Below are 21,004 nucleotides of genomic sequence, written 5' to 3'. Positions count from 1 at the left end.
TTATGTATCACAGAACTAGTACTTTTGCTCTTGGCATCCAAGGGTCAGGAAGTCTCTGTACCTCCTCATAGCTGGCTTACACATGCCAAGCTTGGTCCCTGACCTCTGAAATTCTAGAAATGTGTATGTGTTTGAAAGCTTAATTTTTCTTATTTTCTGGTGAAAAAAAGTAATACATGCATAGTATTTAAGAAGCAACTAGTACAGAAATGTGGAAAGTGCATGTTTTTTCTCAATATAGAGATAACCAGTGTATGCATGTGTATGGGTGTATGTATATATAATTAAATATATACTACATATGTTTATATATACTCAGATTTTTCATGCTGCTGTGGAAATCCTTATATATACATCTTGGCTCTTTTCTCCATTTATTTCTTTGGGATAAATTCCTTGAAATAGAGTTTCTGAGCCTAAGAATGGGTACATTTTATACATAGTATATAGTTATAAAATATATAAATGTTGATGCCTAATATGTAAATTTTGATACATGGAGAATATACTACTTTTCCTTCCCACCAGTGTGTGACAGAGGGATTTTTCCTCCCATACTCTTATTACTCATGTAATGATTCCTTACAATCTGATACTTTGAAATACACATTTCTGGGGCACCTGGGTGGCTCAGTGGGTTAAGCCGCTGCCTTCAGCTCAGATTATGATCTCAGGGTCCTGGGACTGAGCCCCGTATCAGGCTTTCTGCTCAGCAGGGAGCCTGCTTCTCCTTCTCTCTCTGCCTGCCTCTCTGCCTACTTGTGATCTCTCTCTGTCAAATAAATAAATAAAATCTTAAAAAATAAATAAGTAAAATAAAATACACATTTCTTTTGTTGTTGTGAGACTCAGCAGTTTTTATTGGCCATTTCCCCCTCTGCCTTTCTGTGTCCTTTGCCCATCAGCCTTTTGAGACGCAGTACAGGTGCCGGAGCCCGACTGCCCGCGTTTGCATTCTGCACTACCGCTCGCTATTTTTAATCTCGGGCAGGTGACTTAACCTCTTTGCATCTTGATGTCCCTGGCCTATAAGATGGGGGTAGTAATCGTAAACATAGGGGTTATTGTTAGGGTTATTAAATAAGTTAAAACTGCATGTAATAATTTCTATGCAAATGTAGTTGCTATTGTCACCACCTTTACTTTCCATCGTTTTGTTAATAATTTGTAACAGCTGATTACATATTAAGGATATTATCCTTTCATCATGTTGTCCGTATTTTCTACCAGCTTGTCATTTTTCTTTGCTTTACTCATGGTGTCTTGTACCATAATAATTTAAAATAGATATATTTTGAACAAATTGTTATATGAAGTAAAATGGAAACATTTCCCTTGGCCTGCCTTATCTTACCCAAAGTTTAGCAAACAACTACTCCCCAGAGGTATAGCACCTTTAAGTTTACACTTTTTAGAAATGTTTTCTCAGCATAGATAAAATCATATTATTCAAAACTATAAATGTAATCATGTCATACAGAATTACAAGGTTTTTTGTTTGTTTTTACTTATTGGCATTTTTTCATAGTTAGACTTAATTCTCTTTAACAGTTACATAATATTCCACTGTATGAATTTACTCTAATTTTTCTAACAAGCACACTATTTTTCGACATTTGTACTGTTCCCACATTTTCTCTACTACACATAGTGTCAAAATGAATCGTCTTCATTATGTCTTTGCACAAATGTGTGAGTATATCTGAAAGTAAATTCTCTAAGAATGGATTTATTGTATCAAAGGCTGTATGCAGTTTAAATTCTCACAGATTTCCTTTCACCAGAATTCATGTAGAAATTTTAAGAAGTCAGGTAGTTAAATCAGTGATGTTTGTGTGGATTCTGGCCTTTGATGACATGCTAAAGAAAAAAATCTCCCATCCAAGACTATAAAAATATTCTCCCATGTTTTCTTACTGGTTTTTGAGGATTGTTATTTGTATCTGTATCTGTAATCCTTAGGAAATTTATCTTGATTTATACTTTGACAAAAGGATCTAACTTTATTTTCTTTCCAAATGAATAGCCACATTTCCCAAAAACATGGCTTGAGTGATGTACCGTTTTATCACTCAGTTTGAAATTCTAGCTTTGTCATACACTAAATTCCCACTTAGTCATCTTCCTGACTCTCTTCCATTCATCTCTTTGTCTACACCGTAATTACTGTAGTTTTATACTCTCTTTAACAGCATGATTATTTTGTTCCTCAAAGAATGAATTGGAAAGATGACCAACTTTTAATGTGCTTGGGAAAATTAAAGAATATATAGGAGTTTTCTACTTCTTGAAGACTTGATAAGACCTATCTGTGAAACATCTGGGCCTACCACCTTTTCTTTGTCCGTTTCATTTATAAACCTTTTGGTTTCTTATAAGTTTTTGACTTAGTTGTGTTGATTTTTATTTTCCCGTAAAAATATTCATTTCATCTGATTTTCATATGTGTTGGCATAACCTGTACAGAGTGGACTCTTGGACTTTTAAATCCCCAAACTTGCGTACTCTTGTAATTCCTCGCATCGTATATTTGTGCTTTCCTTCTTTTTTTCTTTTATAAGTTTTGTTTGTTTGTTTGTTTGTTTGTTTTAAGTGAACACTGACCCCAACATGGGACTTGAACTCATGACTTCAAGGTCTAGAGCCTCGTGTTCTAGGGTCTGAGCCAGCCAGAGCTCCTCTCTGTTTTCTTAATCAAATTTGCTAGGGCTTTATCTGTTTTAAACTTGTAAGTAGTTAATGGTTTATTTTTTGTTATCTTGCATTTGTTTCCTGTACTTTGTATTCAGACAGTGTCATCAGAACATTTCTGATTTTTGTGGCCCTTACCTCACTCACTCATGATCAGTTTTCGAATTCATGAGCATTTAGAAAGATGTCCCTTCTCTGATGGGCTCAGAGTTGTGTTTATAGCTATGAAAACAAGCTTCTCATTGGCGGTTCATGTCCTCTATATACTTATTTTTATCTGTATGATTTAATACGTGATGGGAGAAGTTTGCTGGTCTCCCACTGTGATGATGGTTTTGTCAAATTCTTTATTGTAACAAAGTTTGTTTAATGTGTTTTGGTCAGTTCACTCTAGAAATAATCTGCAATTTCATTAGAGATTATTAAACTTTCTTTCTTAGTGAATGAATACACAGCCTCATCATCTGCGGTTTAGAATTAACTGTATAACGGATTGCTTCGCTCACTGCAGATGGTTTCTTGTGCTCCATATGCTCTCATTTTTTTAGTTACTTGGGGCTTTTTTGTTAATTTGTCAGGAATACTTGTTTAAACAACCTTTTTTCAGGAATAGTGCATAAGTAGCATAACTTCTAAACTTTCTAGATCTGAAAATGCCCTTTTCCCCCCTCATACATGAATGAAATTTCAACAGGCTGTCTAGAGATTCTAGAGTCCTAGTACCTTTAGAACTCTAAAAACAGTACTTTCAGTATTTTGTTTTTCAGATTTGTGTGCTAACCAGCCTGATTCTCCTTATTTTGCAGATAGCTTTTTCTCCTTCTAGGGTTTTTGCCCCCCCCCCCCTTTTTTTTTAAGTATTTCTGCTTTCCCCCTTAGAATACAGAAATATGAATCTTAGCCTTTTGATCTCAGGATTCAGGTTTTTCTTTGGTTCAGGAAAATATTTTGCTTCTGTACTTAATGGTAGTATTACTGTCCCTCCCTCCACTTCATTTGCTCCTTTTGGAACTCCCACTTTGTGGCTCATACATTTCTTTTTTAAGATTTTATTTATTCATTTGACAGACAGAAATCACAAGTAGGCAGAGAGGCAGGCAGAGAGAGAGGAGGAAGCAGGATCCTTGCCGAGCAGAGAGCCCGATGTGGGGCTCGATCCCAGGACCCCGGGACCACAACCCGAGCCGAAGGCAGAGGCTTTAACCCACTGAGCCACCCAGGTGCCCCTGGCTCATACATCTTTATCCTCATGTCTGGTTCTTTCTTTTTGTTTTGTGTCGGTTAATCTTCCAGGGGGCACTGATGGGCTTTGCAGGAGGGTCTTTTCTGCTGTTACGTACAGCTCACAGCTCGTGTTTACTTTCCAAGATCAATGTAGGCCCCTCCTTCTTTTTTTCTCATAGCAGTTACTTACCTGTGACTGAACTGTCATCTTGAATCTAATTAAGAAGTCAAATCAAAGGACACCAGGGTGCCACAGTCTGCCTTCTGCTCAGGTCATGATCCCAGGGTCCTGGGATCAAGCCCACACTGAACAGGGACCCTGCTTCTCCCTCTCCTGCTCCCCCTGCCTGTGCTCCTGTGTGTGTGCGCCCTTTCTGTCAAATAAGTAAAATCTTAAAAAAAAAAAAAAGAAAGAAAGAAAGAAAGAGGAAAAAAAAGAAATCAGACACTTTAAAAAAAAAAAAGCTCTTTCTCTTTCATGAATTAATTCACTGGGGTCATTTGTTTGTCTTGCTCAGCTTTTCTTCCCTCTTTCATGTCACCGATTCTCTATATATTGTCTAATGAATTTTAATTGTCTATTCATATATTTAAATAAACTCAACAGAGGGCATACTAGAATTCTTAGGGGAGTTTTTCCATACCATGTGCCACGGGCCTCCCTGAACTCATGAATTCGCAGTGTTTTAGGTTGGGGCAGCCTTGGGTATAGTGGTTGAGACCTTGGGCTGCAGCATCAGACGCAGATCTGTGCTCAGATCTTGGCTCTGCCTCTGGCTAGCTTATCAATTTCTAGTTTCCATCAGTTCCTGAGGTTGTCCCATGAGAACACAGAGGTGGGTAAGCAGCCATTGCAGGGAAGCCCTTCGAAAGCTGGGATAAAATGATGAACCTTCAGAATCTTGGAGAGCTCTGCCCAAGTCCACTGCCCCACCCCACACCCCTGCCAGTCCCGCGGCCACATCCCTGGTCCTTGGGAGAGCATCTACTGTCTTTGCAATGTGACATTATTCTGTCTTCACTAAAGCGGTTTCAGTATGTGAACATGACCCATGTGCCTGACCGCCGCCCTGTCCCCTACCCATTTCCTACCCCTCCCTCTTCCTGCCCCCCAATTTCTTCATGCTTCAGTGTGTTACTTAAATCTGGCATCATGATACTGGTCATACACGGCAGCTTGGAACGAAGGGTGCCACAGTTCTTCCAGGAGGAGCCGGTCCAACTATTTGTAATTCCCTTTTAGTTTTTACAAGTGCACTTGATATGTACTCCTCTACTCACACCCCAGCATGGTCAAGCAGCCAGTTTCCCTTAAATGGAGAGTGTAACATGAACCAGTGGGTAATAGTGACCCCACCCTCCCCTTGCTGCCTCTGTTGGCAGGGAGCTGGGGCACGCTTGGCACAGGTCACCTTTCCTATGACATCCCTCGCCCCCTCCCCAGTGTCATGATGCTTCTCAAATACTCAAAAGTAAAGTAACTTCTCCTTTGTAAAATAAGTGGGAATTCTTAAACTGAGACAGTGAGGCCAGCTGCTGAGTCGGGGGTGGGGTTCCGTACCTGCTGCCACCTTCTTGGGCCCTTGGTTTACCTGATGGCTACAGTCTGCTTTCCCAGGAGAGAGAACATGGATTCAGGTCATCAGTGGATCATTTCTCTGATCATTGTGACAAAGATGTTTTAAAAACCTCCTTATGTTTGAGATTGTAGATTCCATTTAAGCTTGGGAGGATGGGAAACAGAATGAGCTCTGAGCCATGCATTTCATTATAAACCATGCTCACAGAACACCCCTCATTCAGCCTATATAGTAGCCAGTGACAGACTGTTCATTCCTGTGACCTCTGAATGCTAGGTAGCATCCTTCGGGGGCATCCGTTGTACCTAGGGCCTAATGCACCTTGGCACCAAGGCCTGCAAGACCCTGCCTGATCTCTGACAACCCACCTCTCCGTTGTTTGCAGCCATACTCTTACTTGTTTTTACCATCCCATCCCTTACTTTTCTGTTTTTCAAAAGTCCAACCCCTTTCCTAGCTCAGCACCTCTAAGAGCCCTACTTAGACAGCTCCCTCCCCAGGGCCTTGCATCGGGTGCTGTGGTCTCCATGGGTCCCAGCTCAGAGACCCCCTCCTGCAGGGGTCTCCCTGGAGCCTCCCAAGGCTGCCCTCGCACCCCTCGGCTCCGCCGCTTCCCTTCTGCACACTGTCCTGTTTGTTCCCTTCTTTCATACTTGTCTGCCTCCCCCATAGAACGTCAGAGGTGGCAGTGGCCGCTCTGTCTTAATGGCTGTGTCCCCAGCACCTAGAACACTACTTTGTAGGCGGTTAGGTGCTCAGATGTCTTTCTCATGATATCTGAAGGATATCATCAAAGGAACCCTCGCAACAATATTGGAAGATCTAATTTCTAGGAGATCTAGGTGATGCTTTTTTAGTCTCTTTGTGGATGAGGCTCAGAAGGGTTGGGTAAATTATTCCAGCTTGTGTAGAGTTGGTGATTCAGACTCTGGTCTCGGGACTATTCAGATTCCAAAAACCGACTTCTGTGCGTAAAGCCAGGAGCTCCGCTAAAAACGAGCTCCTGGCTGCTGAGTCTAGGGCACCCCCCCAACAGTTTTCCTGCTATAATAACTCATGAATACAAGGAGAGTGGGGAATTCATCCTTCTTACCCTTTTACAGCTAATTCTCTCCCCTAACCCAAGGGGTAGATCTACATTGGATACAGTGTTTATGTTGGGCGTATTTGAACCCAGAATAGGAGCCACACTGTGGCTGGTCTACTCTGGGTCTTGTGAATTTTGGGAAAAGGCAAATATCAGTTGAAGGGAATCGTTGCTGCTTGAGGCCTCCTGCAAGAGGAAGGGAAGCATCCTTTCCCCAAGGCAGCGCTTTGAAAGCCACCGGAATTCTCCCCTCACCCTGCATGTCTCTGGACAGGCACCTGTGCAAAGGGTCTGGAGCAGACTGCTCTTTGAGGAAGAGGCAAGACCCAGAAAGCCTTCTTCCCTGGACTTTCTGTCCGATGTGGAGAGTGCCAGGAGAATCTGGTCTCAGAGCACACTCTTGTGGATGTAAGGTATCACTGCAGCCTCTTTCCAAGGCCTGAGAGTTTGCCCTCCCTATACAGCCCGCAAAGCTTCCCTGAGCAGAACTCTGTGGCCACCTAGGGCATCCCCTGGGGGAAGCTTCCCTGGTGTCCACATCTGCTCTCCAATCCCCTCCCCGAGGCCAGAAGTCCACTCTCCAAGCTCAGAAAGGGGGGACTGTTTCATTTTGCCCCTAGTGAGTGGTAAGGCAAAGTTGTGATTTGGAGTTAAGAGTGCAGTGGAGATCTGGGGGACGAAGAACGCCATGAGATTTGTTCAGGGGCCCTCAGATGAAAGCTGGGCCCTGGACTCAAAGTCTCTTTCATGTCTGACTAGTGTCGGAAACCTAGGAGGTCATCCTGCAAGGCAGGCCCACAGACATTGGCTTCGTGGTAACCTCCCTTCCTGTAACAGGCATGCCTGTGTTTATGTGGCCTTATTTACGTAAGCCACCACTAACTGGACTGTGCTAATTCTGTCAGCATCCTGCCCATACGAATATATGAAATCAGACCTCTTCCTATCTCTGGTGGCTATTGTGAGGATTAAGAGTCTGTGAACAAAGTATCCAGCATAATGTCTAGTACACAGCAGGTAGTCAGTAAGTAGCAGCTACTTTTTAAATCCTACTTTCCTAATAGTTCTGTTGTTTTCTGTCCATATCTACCTTCCTGTACCCCACCCCCCCACACACACTCTCTCAGTACTGTTTATTCACTCATTTTCTTTCCCTCCTCTCCCAGCCCCTTTCTCATTTCCTTCATTCTGAATCTCGTCATTCCTTCTGAAATTCTCTGAGGGAGCTCACGGACCCAGCTTCCCAGGAGCACATTTGGTGGGAGCGCATAACTCCAGATACTAAGCCGCCATCTCTATGCCTTGTAGCCCCCAGTCCGTGGCTTTCCAAAAAATAGCAGCCACAGGGCCTGCCTGTCTGAGGGAGAGCAGGTTAAAGGAGTGTGTGTGCACCTCTCCCCCACGGCGGTAAGTTCCTAGGGGCCTAATGCGTGGCACAGCTGAGCCATCATAAATTCAGCCTGACATTCAGTGCTCCAGCAGGAAAAGTGCAGCAGAAATCTGAGCCAGGGGACAGATGCAGAAGTGACAGCGGGGCCAGGTGATGGTGCAAGGAGTCTGTGCCATGTGTGGGAATCTCGCCTCCCTGAGAGTGGGGCATGTCCTGGTGGGCACGTGCTGACTGACCAACTGTTTCTTTCATGCTGCAGACCCACTCCGGATACTTTTCCAGCTTGTATCCCCCTCACCAGTTTGGCCCGTTCCCGCATCACCACTCCGTAAGTGTCCCCTCGGGTCAGCCCCGTCTGACATTCTTCCCTGTCCTGTGGCGGGCACTGCAGAGTCCTTGGCCAACTGATCAGCAAATGCTCTCAGTGTGAGTGCTGGGCCCTGTGCTTCCCAGTCACCCTAGGAGTGACCCATCACGGGGCAGGAGCACACCAAACTAGCATCTGGGCCCTAAAGGTTCCTCAAAGTGCTGGTGCTGTCCTTTCCAGCAGTCCTGCAGAGGCTGCACAGCCGTGGGTGGCAGACTATACGTGTGAATGATCAGGAGGGAGGTCAGGAGGCGGTGTTGAGCCCAAGAACAGAGTTTCCAAACGTCTTTGAACAAAGTGTGACACAGGGAGTCATGTCTTTTGCAAGGACCCTTAGAGCAGGGACCCCCGGTGGTCTGACCCATGGCTCTCTGGGCTATCAGCACACAGCCTGGGCAGGGTGGGTTCACTTATCTTCTTTTGAACACGATGCCATGCTCATGAAAATACTGCTGTGGCTCCCAGATGCTGAGTGGTTTCCCACTCCTTCTAACAGAGGGCCTCAGGACCCCGTGCTCAGGCCAGCTGTATTTAGTCACGGTCTTAATTTCTTGGGTAAAGACACAGGAGCAGTGCACATCCCATTTGTATGTGACGAAAAAACCTGTGAGCAGACTGCTTTCTGTCAGCAGCGTCCGAGCTGCTCAAGAGGACTTTCCATTTTGACTGTCACTCAGGCGCACTGTGGTTAGGTTCATTCCATAGGCCTCACGCCCACAGAGCCCTAGACCGCAGAGAGCCCCGGGCGCCATTTTGGCCAATTCCTTGGGCATTGGGGCCTTCACAGCAGATGGCTTGTGGTAGATGCTCGGTAGCTGCTGAATGCCTGAAGGAGCCATCCCAGTGGGAATGACGTCTCGTCTTGTGTTGCCCTTCCAGTATCCAGAGCAGGAGACCGTGAATCTCTTCATCCCAACCCAGGCTGTAGGTGCCATCATCGGGAAGAAAGGGGCGCACATTAAACAGCTGGCCAGGTTTGCTGGGGCCTCCATCAAGGTAAAGCTGCTCTCGACGGCCACCCTCTTCCATCACCAGCCCCCACCCCATGTTCCTTGTTCCTTCTGAGGCTCCTGGCCAGCGCTGATGCCAGGGACAGGGGCCCATGGGGTCTGGCAACTTTGCCTCCAGGATTAATCCCATTGGCTTTCCTGTTTACCTCTCCCATCCATTCCCTTCTTATTCAACTGATAACTGAATTAGAAAAAATATTAGCACCACCTAAGCCAACTGGGTCCTCTTTGGGCTAACACAGCCCTTTTCTCAAGAACATAAAGCAAAGACCATCTGAGGGCTGAGAGCCAAGGGGCAGCTGCCAGTAGAGCGTCACTCACACCTTCGCCCTTATCAAAGCTTTGACACTTTAATTAGCCTCTGCTTCACACATCCTTGACCCTCAAGAAAAGTTTGTGTGAAACACTCTTTGGAAAGCACTAATGCTATAGATAACCAGAGCTGGGGACACAGCCGGGTGGGCAGCCCTGGGACCGAATGCAGCAGCTCAGGACGGAAGGCCCCTTGATTTCTGGGAAGGGTCGTGAGTGCCGGCCTGGCAGTGGCAGTGCCATGCCCATATCCTGCCCTCTCGAGCGCCCTGTGAAGAAGCGCCCCAGGAGCTGAAAGGGAAGGATTCTTCGACCCTGGTCCTGCTCCAAGCCCGGCTATCGGCTCTGACTCACAGGCAGAATGCTGAGCACGTCCCAAGCCTCATGAAACACTTTTGAAAACAGAGTTTCCGTTGTTACGTAAAGTAATTTGCTACCATGGGACAACCCGGAATTCCAAACGAGAAGTCTCATGACTTGGAGAGAAAGAATGCTTGCACTTTCTCCTCAAGAAGAGCTGGAATTTCTCCCACAGCAAGTGTGCTGCAGAAAAGGCAAAACCAAAACGTTCTGAGCCAAGGACTGCCATGAGACCATCAGAGAGTATCACGTAGGTAAAGCATTTCCCCTCTGTTACCTGCAAAGCACGGAGACCCGGTGGGAGCCCTGAGGTGCGGCGGCCCGCAGCGCCGCACCCAGTGACAGGCAGGGTGCTCCCAGCAGGCTTGTTGCCAGGGGACCCCAGCCCACGACGGACAGCTGTGGCGGGACAGGTACAGCAGGAAAACCCACAGGGCTGGCTGTCCCTGGGACCCTTCCTGGTATCCAGTCCTGGGGCCTGAGAGGCTGTGGAGCCAGCACAAGAGGATTTCAACCACAGGGGACTTGAGGGATGACGTCACACACACACACCCCCCCCCCCGCCGCCGTCCTTCAAGAAGAGTGGGACTTTGGGAGGCTCCGGGGCCAGGTGGAGGCATACCAGCGGCCGGACCAGCTGGAGCCCATTGGCAGTGCTGACCTCGAGGATACTGAGCACCTGCTGGGGCCCGCTGCGGCAGTAACTCCACTTACTGATGACCATAAGGAACTGGGCCCAGGGCCTTGCACCAACTGTTGAAGACCGCAAAGGCAAAAAAAATGTGAGAACTGATGTTTGACCGGGTGACCCAGTTCTGGTCCAGTGTTTTTTCTACCGCAGCAGCCCGGGTGCTCCACCAGAACCATGCCCTGCAGGCCTCAGGGAAAGTAGGAGAGAGAGCAGCACTTTGTTGGGCGTTGCCCCACGGCGTGCCCAGCACCCTTCCCCATCCTGGGAAGGCTAAATGACTGTGTGTCACATTGTCCATGACCTCTGTGATGGGCGGAGACCGCAGGGCAGAACCAGGGGGCACAATGGGCTCTGCAGTCGTCCCTGCTGCTGCACTAGCAGGCTGCTTCCCCAGCGCCCCGCTCCTCCTTGGAGCGGCCTCTCCCCATAGCAGAGACAGAGAGAAAACCAGGCAAGCCAATTCTTTGTGGGAGAGATTTCCCACTTTTAAAAAATCAGTCTGGATTTTGTTCAGCAGGACTCTGAACGCATTTTCTCTGAAGCAAAACAGAGCATATCGCACCAAAGAACAAACCATCGCCCCTTCCTGCTCTGCCAGTCCTCCGTGGCTGCACGGAGGCAGGGAGAGAGCTGTGCACTCCCTGTGGGAGCTATGTGCCAGCAGGGAGTGGGCAACCTAGAGAGGCTTTGATGCTGGGCTCCCATTGCTCGCCTCCCCTGCAAAATGCCACACAGACCTCCTGAGCCTTGTGTTGGGCCCTGCTTACCCTGGGATCTGGGCAGGCACCTCACCTCTGGGTCCCTTTTGCTTCAGTCATAAGAGGGCATCCTCCTTCCCAGCGCCGTCACAGGAGTTTGCCAGTGAATGTCATTGCAGAACCGCAGGAGCCCACGAGTAGCTCTGAGACTTCAGGTCTGGATGGTGGAATCAGTGGAGAGATGGCCTGTTTGCTTCCAAATCAGAGACAGGCATCCGGGAGTCCCTGGGAGGCGGACAGCGACGGCAGACCAGTTTTGGTCAGCAGGAAGTGTGAATTGGCCTGGCAGCCCTTCCCAATTTGGGTGGGTAAGAGCCGGGACCCACCGTGTCCATGCTCCCGTCTCACTTGTTTCCTCTTTGAGATAAGGACCAGACTTAATACCAACTGTGGATCGAGAAGTAGAGGAAGGTGTTCCCACCAGTGGTCTCGGGGGCCCGCCTGTGTGGGGCCTGCTGGTGGGCTCCAGTCCCCTGGGGACATGTGATCTTTGCTTTTCGGCTGCGGCTGCTGCCCTTGTGCCGCCGGAGCTAGCAGGTTGTCTGCCCACACGAGAGCAAGTCCTTCCGAGGAGCGTGGGGCTTGGAGACCTGGGCCTCGTGTTCATCCTCGTGTCACAGAGTGTCAATCACAGCCCTCTTTGAAGATGCTCTGATCCCAGAGCCAGACACAGGTCAGAGCACACCTTGGACGCATTGTCCCTGTAGAGCTGAGCGCCCTGAGGCTCACGGATTCAGCAGATGCAGCCTGGCCTTGGCCACGGCGGAGGTGGAGGTCAATGTCTTCCCGGGGATCCCACATCAGAGGCGCCGCAGATCGTGGTGAATTACATCCACTGTGAACAACTCCTTCTCCAGGCTCCGGCTCTGGATGGGACGTCTCCTGAGCCACTGCTTCTTTGGTTTTAGGAACACTGTGACCCTGTAAATGAGGTTTTTTTTTTTTTTTTTACTTTGCTCTTGGTAAGCTTGCAACTGAGTCTGCGGCCCACCTGAGGCAGGTACACGGATGGCATGAGGCGCATTCGTGTGCTGACCTCGCTCCTGGCTCATTTCTCAATGTCTGGTGTACTTTTCACTCGTTTTACTTTACCTTTAGTTTTGCTACACTGTATTACTTTCCAAAGCTACCTTAATGGTTTTTGAAACAAGATAGGCTATGCAGAGAAGAGCCAGCAATGCGGATCTAACAAAAAGTGCTTGCCTGGTCTGTCATTTAAGATGTGTTACGAGAGGACTCCAACTCACAAACGGTGAGAGCCAGTGGAGGAATTGAGCTTGCTGGGGTTCACCTCCAGATTTCAGATGAGGAAACAGAGTCCGGGGAGGGGAGGGATTTGTAGAGCAGACACTGGGATCAGAGTGTCCTCAACCCCTGCTCTGGAGCGGTCACACGCAGTTCGAGTGCCATGGATGAGCTGGCCCTAGCCCTCCCACTACCCAGCCCCCTCCACCCCCTGCTGGCCGTGCTTCCCAGAGAGGAAACAGCAGGTGCAAAGGCAGTAGCAGTCCCTTGCTAGTGTGCGTACCACTCACGCAGACGAGAGAGGGGCCTGGGGAGCACAGCCCGGCAACAGCATTTTCCTCTTGCTTGTAAACTGCAGATTGCCCCGGCAGAAGGCCCAGACGTCAGCGAAAGGATGGTCATCATCACCGGCCCACCTGAAGCCCAGTTCAAGGTCAGTGCCAAGGGTCCCCTCAGCCTGCAGTAGCCAAGGGCCTTAAGCAGGTGGCAGCCACCTCAGAGGCATGTGTAAGACTGTCTCTGGCTTGTCTCCACTGGCCTTCCTGCTGCTGCTCACTCCTCTCAGACTTAGCCTGTCTTGCCTACCCCCAGCTTTCCCCTCTGCTTGGAGCCCTCCTTCCCTACTCTTCCATGGAAAAGTAGATTGTGGGGACCCAATTCAGATGGCACCCACTCTGGGGTGCCTTTGACCCCTGAGCCATGGTTCTGAGGACAGGGGATTTCAGACTAACTGAGTCACTTACACCCTTCCGGCCCTGGGGGCAAAAGCCATGGGTGTAAGGGGACGCAGAAGTTTGTTGGGAGTTGTTGGGTGGGGGGTGCATTTTGTTTTGGCCCTTTTTTCTCCCCGAGGAAATTTATAAGTTGAGTTTTCTGAAAGTCACAAGTGTATTTATGAAAATATAGTCCTTATCATTAAAAATATTTAGATCTGAGAACAAACATTAACTCATGTGGAAACATTTGAAAACAGTAACCCCTTGACTCCTGAGCGGATAAACAAAACTTGGTATATCCACTTAGTAGGACATTAGCCATAAAAAACGAAATTCTGATGTGTGCCACAGCGTGGGTGAGCCTAGAAGACCCCCGCGTGCGGCGAAAGAAGACGGAAGCACAAGCCCACGTGTTATAGGAGTCCCCTCATCTGAAATGTCGGGAAAAGGCCCATCCACAGGGACAGACAGTAGGGCAGCAGCTGCCTGCTGGCGTGGACGTGTCCTGGGTAGTGGGAACGGTTGCCTGATGTAGTGGATACACCGAAACTCATGGAGTGGACACTTTAAATGATGAATATTAGGTTATATAAGCAATATCTCAGTTTTTCAGTTTAAAAGAAGCGTACATACGCTCCTAGCTACACTGGCTCTGGAGCTAAGACATCAGCAAGCAGTTGCGTCCCCAGCCGCCTCGCCTCCAGCCTTCAGTGACTTGAAGATTTACTGTGTAGGGGGAGGGAGTAAGGAATGTCCCGCACCGGGCTGTGGGCGCTAGGGCAGCAATGGAACTCAGACTGGGTCGCCCCAACCCCAACCCCACACCCAGCGCTTCCTAGCGGGGGGCAGTCATGTGCGGTCCTGCAGTGTGGCCAGAGCAGCGCCCTGCTGGGTCTCTGGAGGAGTGACACAGGCTCACAGCTGCCCTGGGTCCAGCCCTGTGGTGTTTGGGGCTAAGGGAGCATCAGGCCCGGGCTGGCCATTTCTGGCAGCCGAGAGTCACCCATCCCTCTTGCTCTCTCAGGCCCAAGGGCGGATCTTTGGGAAACTGAAAGAAGAAAACTTCTTTAACCCCAAAGAAGAGGTGAAGCTGGAAGCCCACATCAGAGTGCCCTCTTCTACAGCTGGCCGGGTGATTGGCAAGGGCGGCAAAACCGTAAGTGTGCAGCGAGCTGGCTTCGTCTCCTGGCTCATTCCCTGCCCAGCCTCACCTGACTTCCTCAGACCTCTGTCGGCTCTTCAGGGACATTACTCTGGGGCTGAGGGCCCCAAGTCCTGGGAGCTGAGCCAGGCCACCAAAACCATCAGGGTTCTGTACGCAGAAACCCAGCATCTCAGCCACATGCTGGAAAATGAAGATCCTGACTTAAGACCAGGAGGCTGCCTCCTGCCCCCTTTAAACCCACATATAGCAGCAGGAAAGTACTAGGGAACAGAATCCATTCAGAGGATACCCACTTGGCTGACGGTTGTCTTCTCTAAAGTCACGCTCAGAGGCGGGCAGGGTTGGTTGTCCTCACTCTCCTCTGACATTTCAAACTCTCCCACTGGCAGATTCTGTGTCCTGGCTATTTCCCCAACTTTCCCATCTGTGTCTGGGGAGCTAGTTTAGCCATCAGGTGGTGGGTGAGGAGGAAATACTTAAAAAAAAAAAAAAAAAAAAAAATTTAAAAGTTTTCAACCTGAAGGTGGCAGTAGCACAAAGAATTTGTAAAAGTGCCAGAGAATGATCTGTGAAGCTTGTAGGAATGACCATAGAGTCCACCAGACACAGGTGTGTTCTAGAACATGACTTACCTACATGGCAGGGCTCTGACCCCCAAGAAGTTCTCGTAGAGCCTGTGCACACTACCAGAGTGGCCTGTTGAGTGGCAGGAATTCGGGGTATCTCTGGAGTCCTGTGTGTGTGTGCCTGCAGGTGCCTGCTGTTTTCTTTACACAGAAACTCTTGCTAAGCACTCAAAGCCAAGTTCTGGGTATAATGAGTCACCTCTGTACAAAAACAGAAAGCCAAAAGGCTTACAGATCATCCCCACATCTAGGAATGTGATCAGCATCCGAGGGTGCACACATGGGCTCTAGACAAGCTAGACTGCAGTACTCAGGAGAGCTAATGGCCCACGGGGGATTCACATCCTGAGCCCTTGGATCCCGTGTATGGTCATTTGGGAACCAGTCACTGAATTCTGTGCACCCCACCCCCCGGCTGTCCGCTGTCCAGGGAGCACTTGGTGGCCCCACCTATGTGTTCAGCACCCTGGGGGCCGGGGCCCAGGCTGAGCCCCCACGTAGTGTAGGCTTGTTGAGGCTGGAGAGCAGCCCCAGAGAGCAGAAGTGGGCCACAGGTGATGGGGGAGCAGCACCAGCTGGAGGCTTCCCGGAGGGAGGCCAACACGGAACTAGAGATAAGCAGCAGGGAGATAAGGTGATGACCCAAAGGTAGAAGAAGTGGAAGGAAGGGCAGAGGCAGGGATGAAAATGAAGAGCCAGGCTCAGAGCAATGCGTGATTAGAAAGTTTATTTTGCACTTGATCTTAGCCAAAAAGTCTGAGAGACTGAGGTCGGGGGGTGGGGGGTGGATATTGGCTGATGACTGACACCCAGGAGAGCATGTCCAGGAGGGGTGTTCCTTCCTGGATGACGGGGGAGCCTGGGTCACTGGGAGCATGCGCAGGAGCCTGCATTGAAGGGAATTCCAGAGTAAGAATTCAGCCCCAGAAGGAGCTCCAGTTGGGGGCTGGACCCTCCCTGGGCCACCCAGTGAGTCTCCAGGGCTCAAACAAAGGTGGCCCTGTGTGACCAGGGGCTAGGAAGCCTCAGACACGTCCTAGGCTGAAGGAAAGGAGAGGAGCCTCCAACCAACCTTCCCTCCAGCACTCTCCTCTCCCACTTCCTCCTGAACCCATTCTCTCCCTTCCCAGGTGAATGAACTGCAGAACTTAACCAGTGCAGAAGTCATCGTGCCTCGTGACCAAACGCCAGATGAAAATGAGGAAGTGATCGTCAGAATTATTGGGCATTTCTTTGCTAGCCAGGTACCTGTGCCGTGAGGGTCTGGTCTCTCCTGCCAGCCATTTTTCAGCCACTTCTCTAAGCTGTTGGCCTGTCTGGTGACCACAGGCCCTGCACACACCCCACGCCCTGCTCCCCGAACCCCACACACAGATGGAACCTTCCCCTGGCTCTTCAGGGACTACCTGCAGGGCAGGGGAAGTTGCTCCACACTCTCTCCTCACAGCTCTCCCCAGGTATGCTGGAGGAGTTTGAGGAAGAGCCTAGCACTTTGAAGTCAAGCCGAGCACATCTCCAGCCCCCTGAAATGCTAGAGCATAAGATACCCCCTTCCTTTGCCGCCTACGGAGGCCTCAGTCACAGCCTTCCCCTGTTGGGAAGCACATACCAGGCAGGGACCCACCCTCGGGTTTCCCCAGTCAGACTTGGAACCCACGTGGGTGCCAGAATCTCACTGGGTTGAACAAGGGTTGAACGTGCTCATTGCAGGAGCCCTCCCTTCCTCTGCCGTCCTTCTCCACCTCAGCGTCACATCCCCCGACAGGGCCCAGGACCTTCTGTCTTCCATTCAGAAGGACCAGTGACTCTGCATCACGTGGCCTGGTTCTTCTCCATGCTCTCTGTGTGTTGGGTTTGGGGATGGAGCAGTCCCCGTCCTTGCCCCAAACAAGTGAGGGTGGGCTAAGCTTACCAGCAGCTTTGTCTGAGCAGAGCCTGCTCTCCCAGAGCTGAGCCTGTGCCCGAAGCCCCGCCCCTTCCCCCATCAGAGCCCCAGCTTGGCCCACTCTGCTGCTCTTGCTCCCAGCTCCTCCTGGCCCTGGAGCACGGGTGCGGGGTGGGGGCGGGTGGGTAGGGGTGGCAGGCTTGGGCTCATGTGTTTTCTCTAGTTGTACAGGGTAGAGTGTCTGGGCCAGTTTCTCACTTCCTCCCCATCCCATTTCCTGTCCGTCTTTCCCGCCATCACACTCATGTTCTTCCTAGGGGCTCCAGAAAGGCGGGTGGGGCATCCCTGAAAGCCGCAGTGTGTACAGTGGGCAAGGGATGCCATCTGAACTCCACAAGGCCCCCTCGGCACTGGTTCCCTACTTCTGCTTCCCGGCCTTTCCGTCCACCAAGTACCTGGAAGTTTCTGGCACCCCACCTCCTCATTCTGCACCCAGTGGCCTTGGGGAAGGGTGGGGGAAACCCTCCACTTTACTTGAGGAAAAGCCCTCCACCCCCACCCGGAGTGAGGGCCTCAGCAGGTCGATGACACTCTCCTGAGCTTCCCACTTGCTTTCCCCACGTCCCAGCCCCAGCCTCCCACCCCCACTGCTTGTCCTCAGAACCGGGTTCCTTTTTCTCCCCTGTCCCCTCCTCTCCCCTGCTGCAGACCGCACAGCGCAAGATCAGGGAAATTGTACAACAGGTGAAGCAGCAGGAGCAGAAATATCCTCAGGGAGTCGCCTCACAGCGCAGCAAGTGAGGCCCCCACAGGCACCAGCAAAACAACGGATGAATGTAGCCCTTCCAACACCTGACAGAATGAGACCAAACACAGCCAGCCAGCTCGGGAGCAAACCAAAGACCATCCTGAGGAATGAGAAGTCTGCGGAGGCGCCCTGAGAATCCCAGGGGCCAGGAGGGAGGTGGGAGGTCAGCCCGGGGGGCCCTGCCCGGCCTCCTGCCTCCCCCCCGGGGCCTCTGCAGGCTTCCCAGCCAGCCACTGCAACCATCCACTCGGATCTCTCCTAACTCCCACCGCGCTATCCCTTTTAGTTGAACTAACATAGGTGAACATGTTCAAAGCAAAGCAAAATTCACACCCTTTTCTTTTTGTGGAAATTGTCTCTGTACATGTGTGTACATATTAGAAGGGGAAAGATGTTAAGATATGTGGCCTGTGGGTTGCACAGGGGGCCTGCAGCGTTAATATATTTTAGAAATAATATATCAAATAACTCAACTAACTCCAAGTTTTAATCAATTATTAATTTTTTTTCTTTTTAAAGAGAAAGCAGGCTTTTCTAGACTTTAAAGAATAAAGTCGTTCTTTGGGAGGTCTAATGGTTTAGTGAAGGAGCTTCGAGACCACCCAGATAAAATCCACCCGCGGGAAATCTCGAAAGGACACTCAGCAGTTCTGGATCACCTGTGTATGTCAACAGAAGGGATACCGTCTCTCTGAAGAGGAAACTCTGTCTCTCTTCATCCCTTGTCTAGCTCACACACCCATTTCTCTTTGCTTCACAGGTTTTAAACTGGTTTTTTGCATACTGCTATATAATTCTCTGTCTCTCTCTGTTTATCTCTCCCCTACCTTCTCTCCCTCCCCTCCTTCTCCATCCCCATTCTTTTTCATTCCCTCACCCCTCTGTCTCAATTCCCAGTATCTGCGCACCCCCCAGGCAAAGCAGTGCTCTGAGTATCACATCACACAAAAGGAACAAAAGCGAAACACACAAACCAGCCTCAACTTACACTTGGTTACTCAAAAGAACAAGAGTCAATGGTACTTGTCCTAGCATTTTGGAAGAAGAAAACAGGAACCCATCAAACCAACCAACCAAACAAAGAAAAATTCCACAAAGAAAGAATGTATTTTGTCTTTTTACATTTTGGTGTATAAGCCATCCATATTCAGCGAAATGATTTCTTTCTTTTAAAAAAAAAATGTGGAGGAAAATAGCAATTTACACAAGGTCGTTGGCCCAGGGCGTTAAATTTACAGATTTTTTTAAACGAGAAAAACACACAAAAAAAGCTACCTCAGGTGTTTTTTACCTCAGCACCTTGCTCTTGTGTTTCCCTTAGAGATTTTGTAAAACTGATAGTTGGAGCATTTTTTTATTTTTTTAATAAAAATGAGTTGGAAAAAAATAAGATATCAACTGCCAGCCTGGAGAAGGTGACAGTCCAAGTGTGCAACAGCTGTTCTGAATTGTCTTCCGCTAGCCAAGAACCTGTATGGCCTGCTTTTGGACAAACCTTGAAAATGTTTATTTAAAAAAAAAAAAAAAGATGACAAAGAAAAACAGAGAGAGAAAATATTGGAGATGTCCTGAATTTCAATAGGGTACGCGCCATTAGGGCTTTTTGCGCTAAAGGATGAACATGTACTGGTTTATGTGAACAAGCCATTTACCACCAGACTGCAATGCCAGTTTCCTCTACTGCAAACAGTGTTCTGTGACAAAAACAAAAACAAAACAAAAAAAAAAAATTGAAATATATCCAGCTAACAAGATCCTGGTGTCGTGGTCTCTTATTTTACTAAGCATTGCCCATGCCTGTCAGGAGAGGTCCTGCTCTGGGGGACTGAGGGAAAATGTGCAGCACGTAGAGCCAGGAGGAGGCGGGCTTCCGCAGGAAGCTTTCAGGGAGAAGCTAAACTAGGTCAGTGGTGTTCCAAGTGCAGTCCCCATCTGGCAGCACCCATATCACCAGGGAACATGTTGGAAATGCACATTCTTGGGGTCCCACCTTGAATCAGAGACCCCGAGGGGCCCCGCAGTCGGCTGCAGCAAGCCCTCTGGGTGATTCCCGGGGTGGCGGAGTTTGACAGCCACGAACTGGAGGGATGAACGGACTGCACGTCAAGGTAGGTAAGACTAGCCCCTCTCTTTAGGGAACGCTGAGCCTGGCCTGGCGAGAGTTGATCTTTATGTGGGGAAGGAGGAGTGGATAATATACCTGACAGTTCAAGGGAAGAAGGGCTCACATACCACCACCCCCACCGCCAAAGCCCCATTCCAGGAGGTCGGAGGAGGGCAGGGCCGGCCTTGGACTGGAGATGGGGACGGGGTGCCATACTGGACACTCCTGTGCATGTGTCGGATGGGTCCGAATAAAGTCAGATAGGAATGGGCCCATTGCATGTCAGAGCCTGCGTTCATAGATCTATGGGGCCTACCAGAGACGGATGCTCCAAGTCCAAACAGTCTTTGGAATATACAGGTGACACTAGACTGCCAGCAGTGGCCAGCCAGGCCTTTTGGGATAACTGTTCATAGCACAGAAAGGACAGACGGAGGGGGGCTGATGGGGTTGCTGAGGAGCCTCATTCCCCTTCTAACAAGCTCTGAGGGCTCCTCAGTCACTTAAAGTGTGTTCTTCACCCATGTCCATCCCCATTCCTGATTTTCTCCTTACTCTGATTTCTGAGACGCTCTTTGTACGTCTAGTGTTTCTGCACATGGCCGCCAGCTGTCCTCTCCCTGCTGTGCCTGGCATGACTATGGACAGGGACAGACTCCATTCCTGTGGCCCTTACCAGTCCTGGACCCTCTGGCTCCGCCCACCCTCCTGTCCCCTTTAGGACTCGAACCCGCTGTGCTCTCAGGTACAAACAAACCACAGGTTGCTGTTGGAGAAAAGCCACAGGATTCCTGGCAACCAGGTTTACACCTGAGCGCTGTGCCCTGGCCAGAGGTGTCCCTGTCAGATGAACAGAGACAACACACCGTTAAAGGCAGAGCTTTAAATAAAGGGCTTGGGAACCAGTCTGTCAGGATGGAGCTATCTCTGAGAGCGAGAAGACACAGGACCCTCCAAAAATGCGCTCTTAGCTCTGCTGCACCCG

The 21,004-nt window shown here is 49.5% G+C and overlaps 1 protein-coding gene across 4 annotated transcripts in view; it reads left to right on the top strand.

Moving 5' to 3' along the window:
* The window catches only part of IGF2BP2 (insulin like growth factor 2 mRNA binding protein 2), a 158,215-nt gene extending 138,546 nt beyond the window's left edge, over nt 1-19,669 (top strand). For all 4 annotated transcript variants that reach the window (XM_013052596.2, XM_013052595.2, XM_004745190.2 and 1 more), the window contains 6 exons: nt 8,232-8,300; nt 9,219-9,335; nt 13,074-13,148; nt 14,456-14,587; nt 16,353-16,466; nt 17,816-19,669. In XM_013052596.2, the coding sequence (XP_012908050.1) occupies nt 8,232-8,300; nt 9,219-9,335; nt 13,074-13,148; nt 14,456-14,587; nt 16,353-16,466; nt 17,816-17,908 (600 nt within the window). In that variant the 3' untranslated portion in view covers nt 17,909-19,669. The remainder of the gene's footprint in view (nt 1-8,231; nt 8,301-9,218; nt 9,336-13,073; nt 13,149-14,455; nt 14,588-16,352; nt 16,467-17,815) is intronic.
* Nucleotides 19,670-21,004: the final 1,335 nt, after the last annotated feature.

This window comes from Mustela putorius, unplaced genomic scaffold, assembly GCF_011764305.1.
Source record: "Mustela putorius furo isolate JIRA1106 unplaced genomic scaffold, ASM1176430v1.1 tig00003834_pilon_pilon_pilon, whole genome shotgun sequence".
Lineage (NCBI taxonomy): Eukaryota > Metazoa > Chordata > Mammalia > Carnivora > Mustelidae > Mustela > Mustela putorius.
The sequence above is the reverse complement of the archived record's forward strand: the minus strand, read 5'-3'. Positions and strand labels throughout refer to the sequence as shown.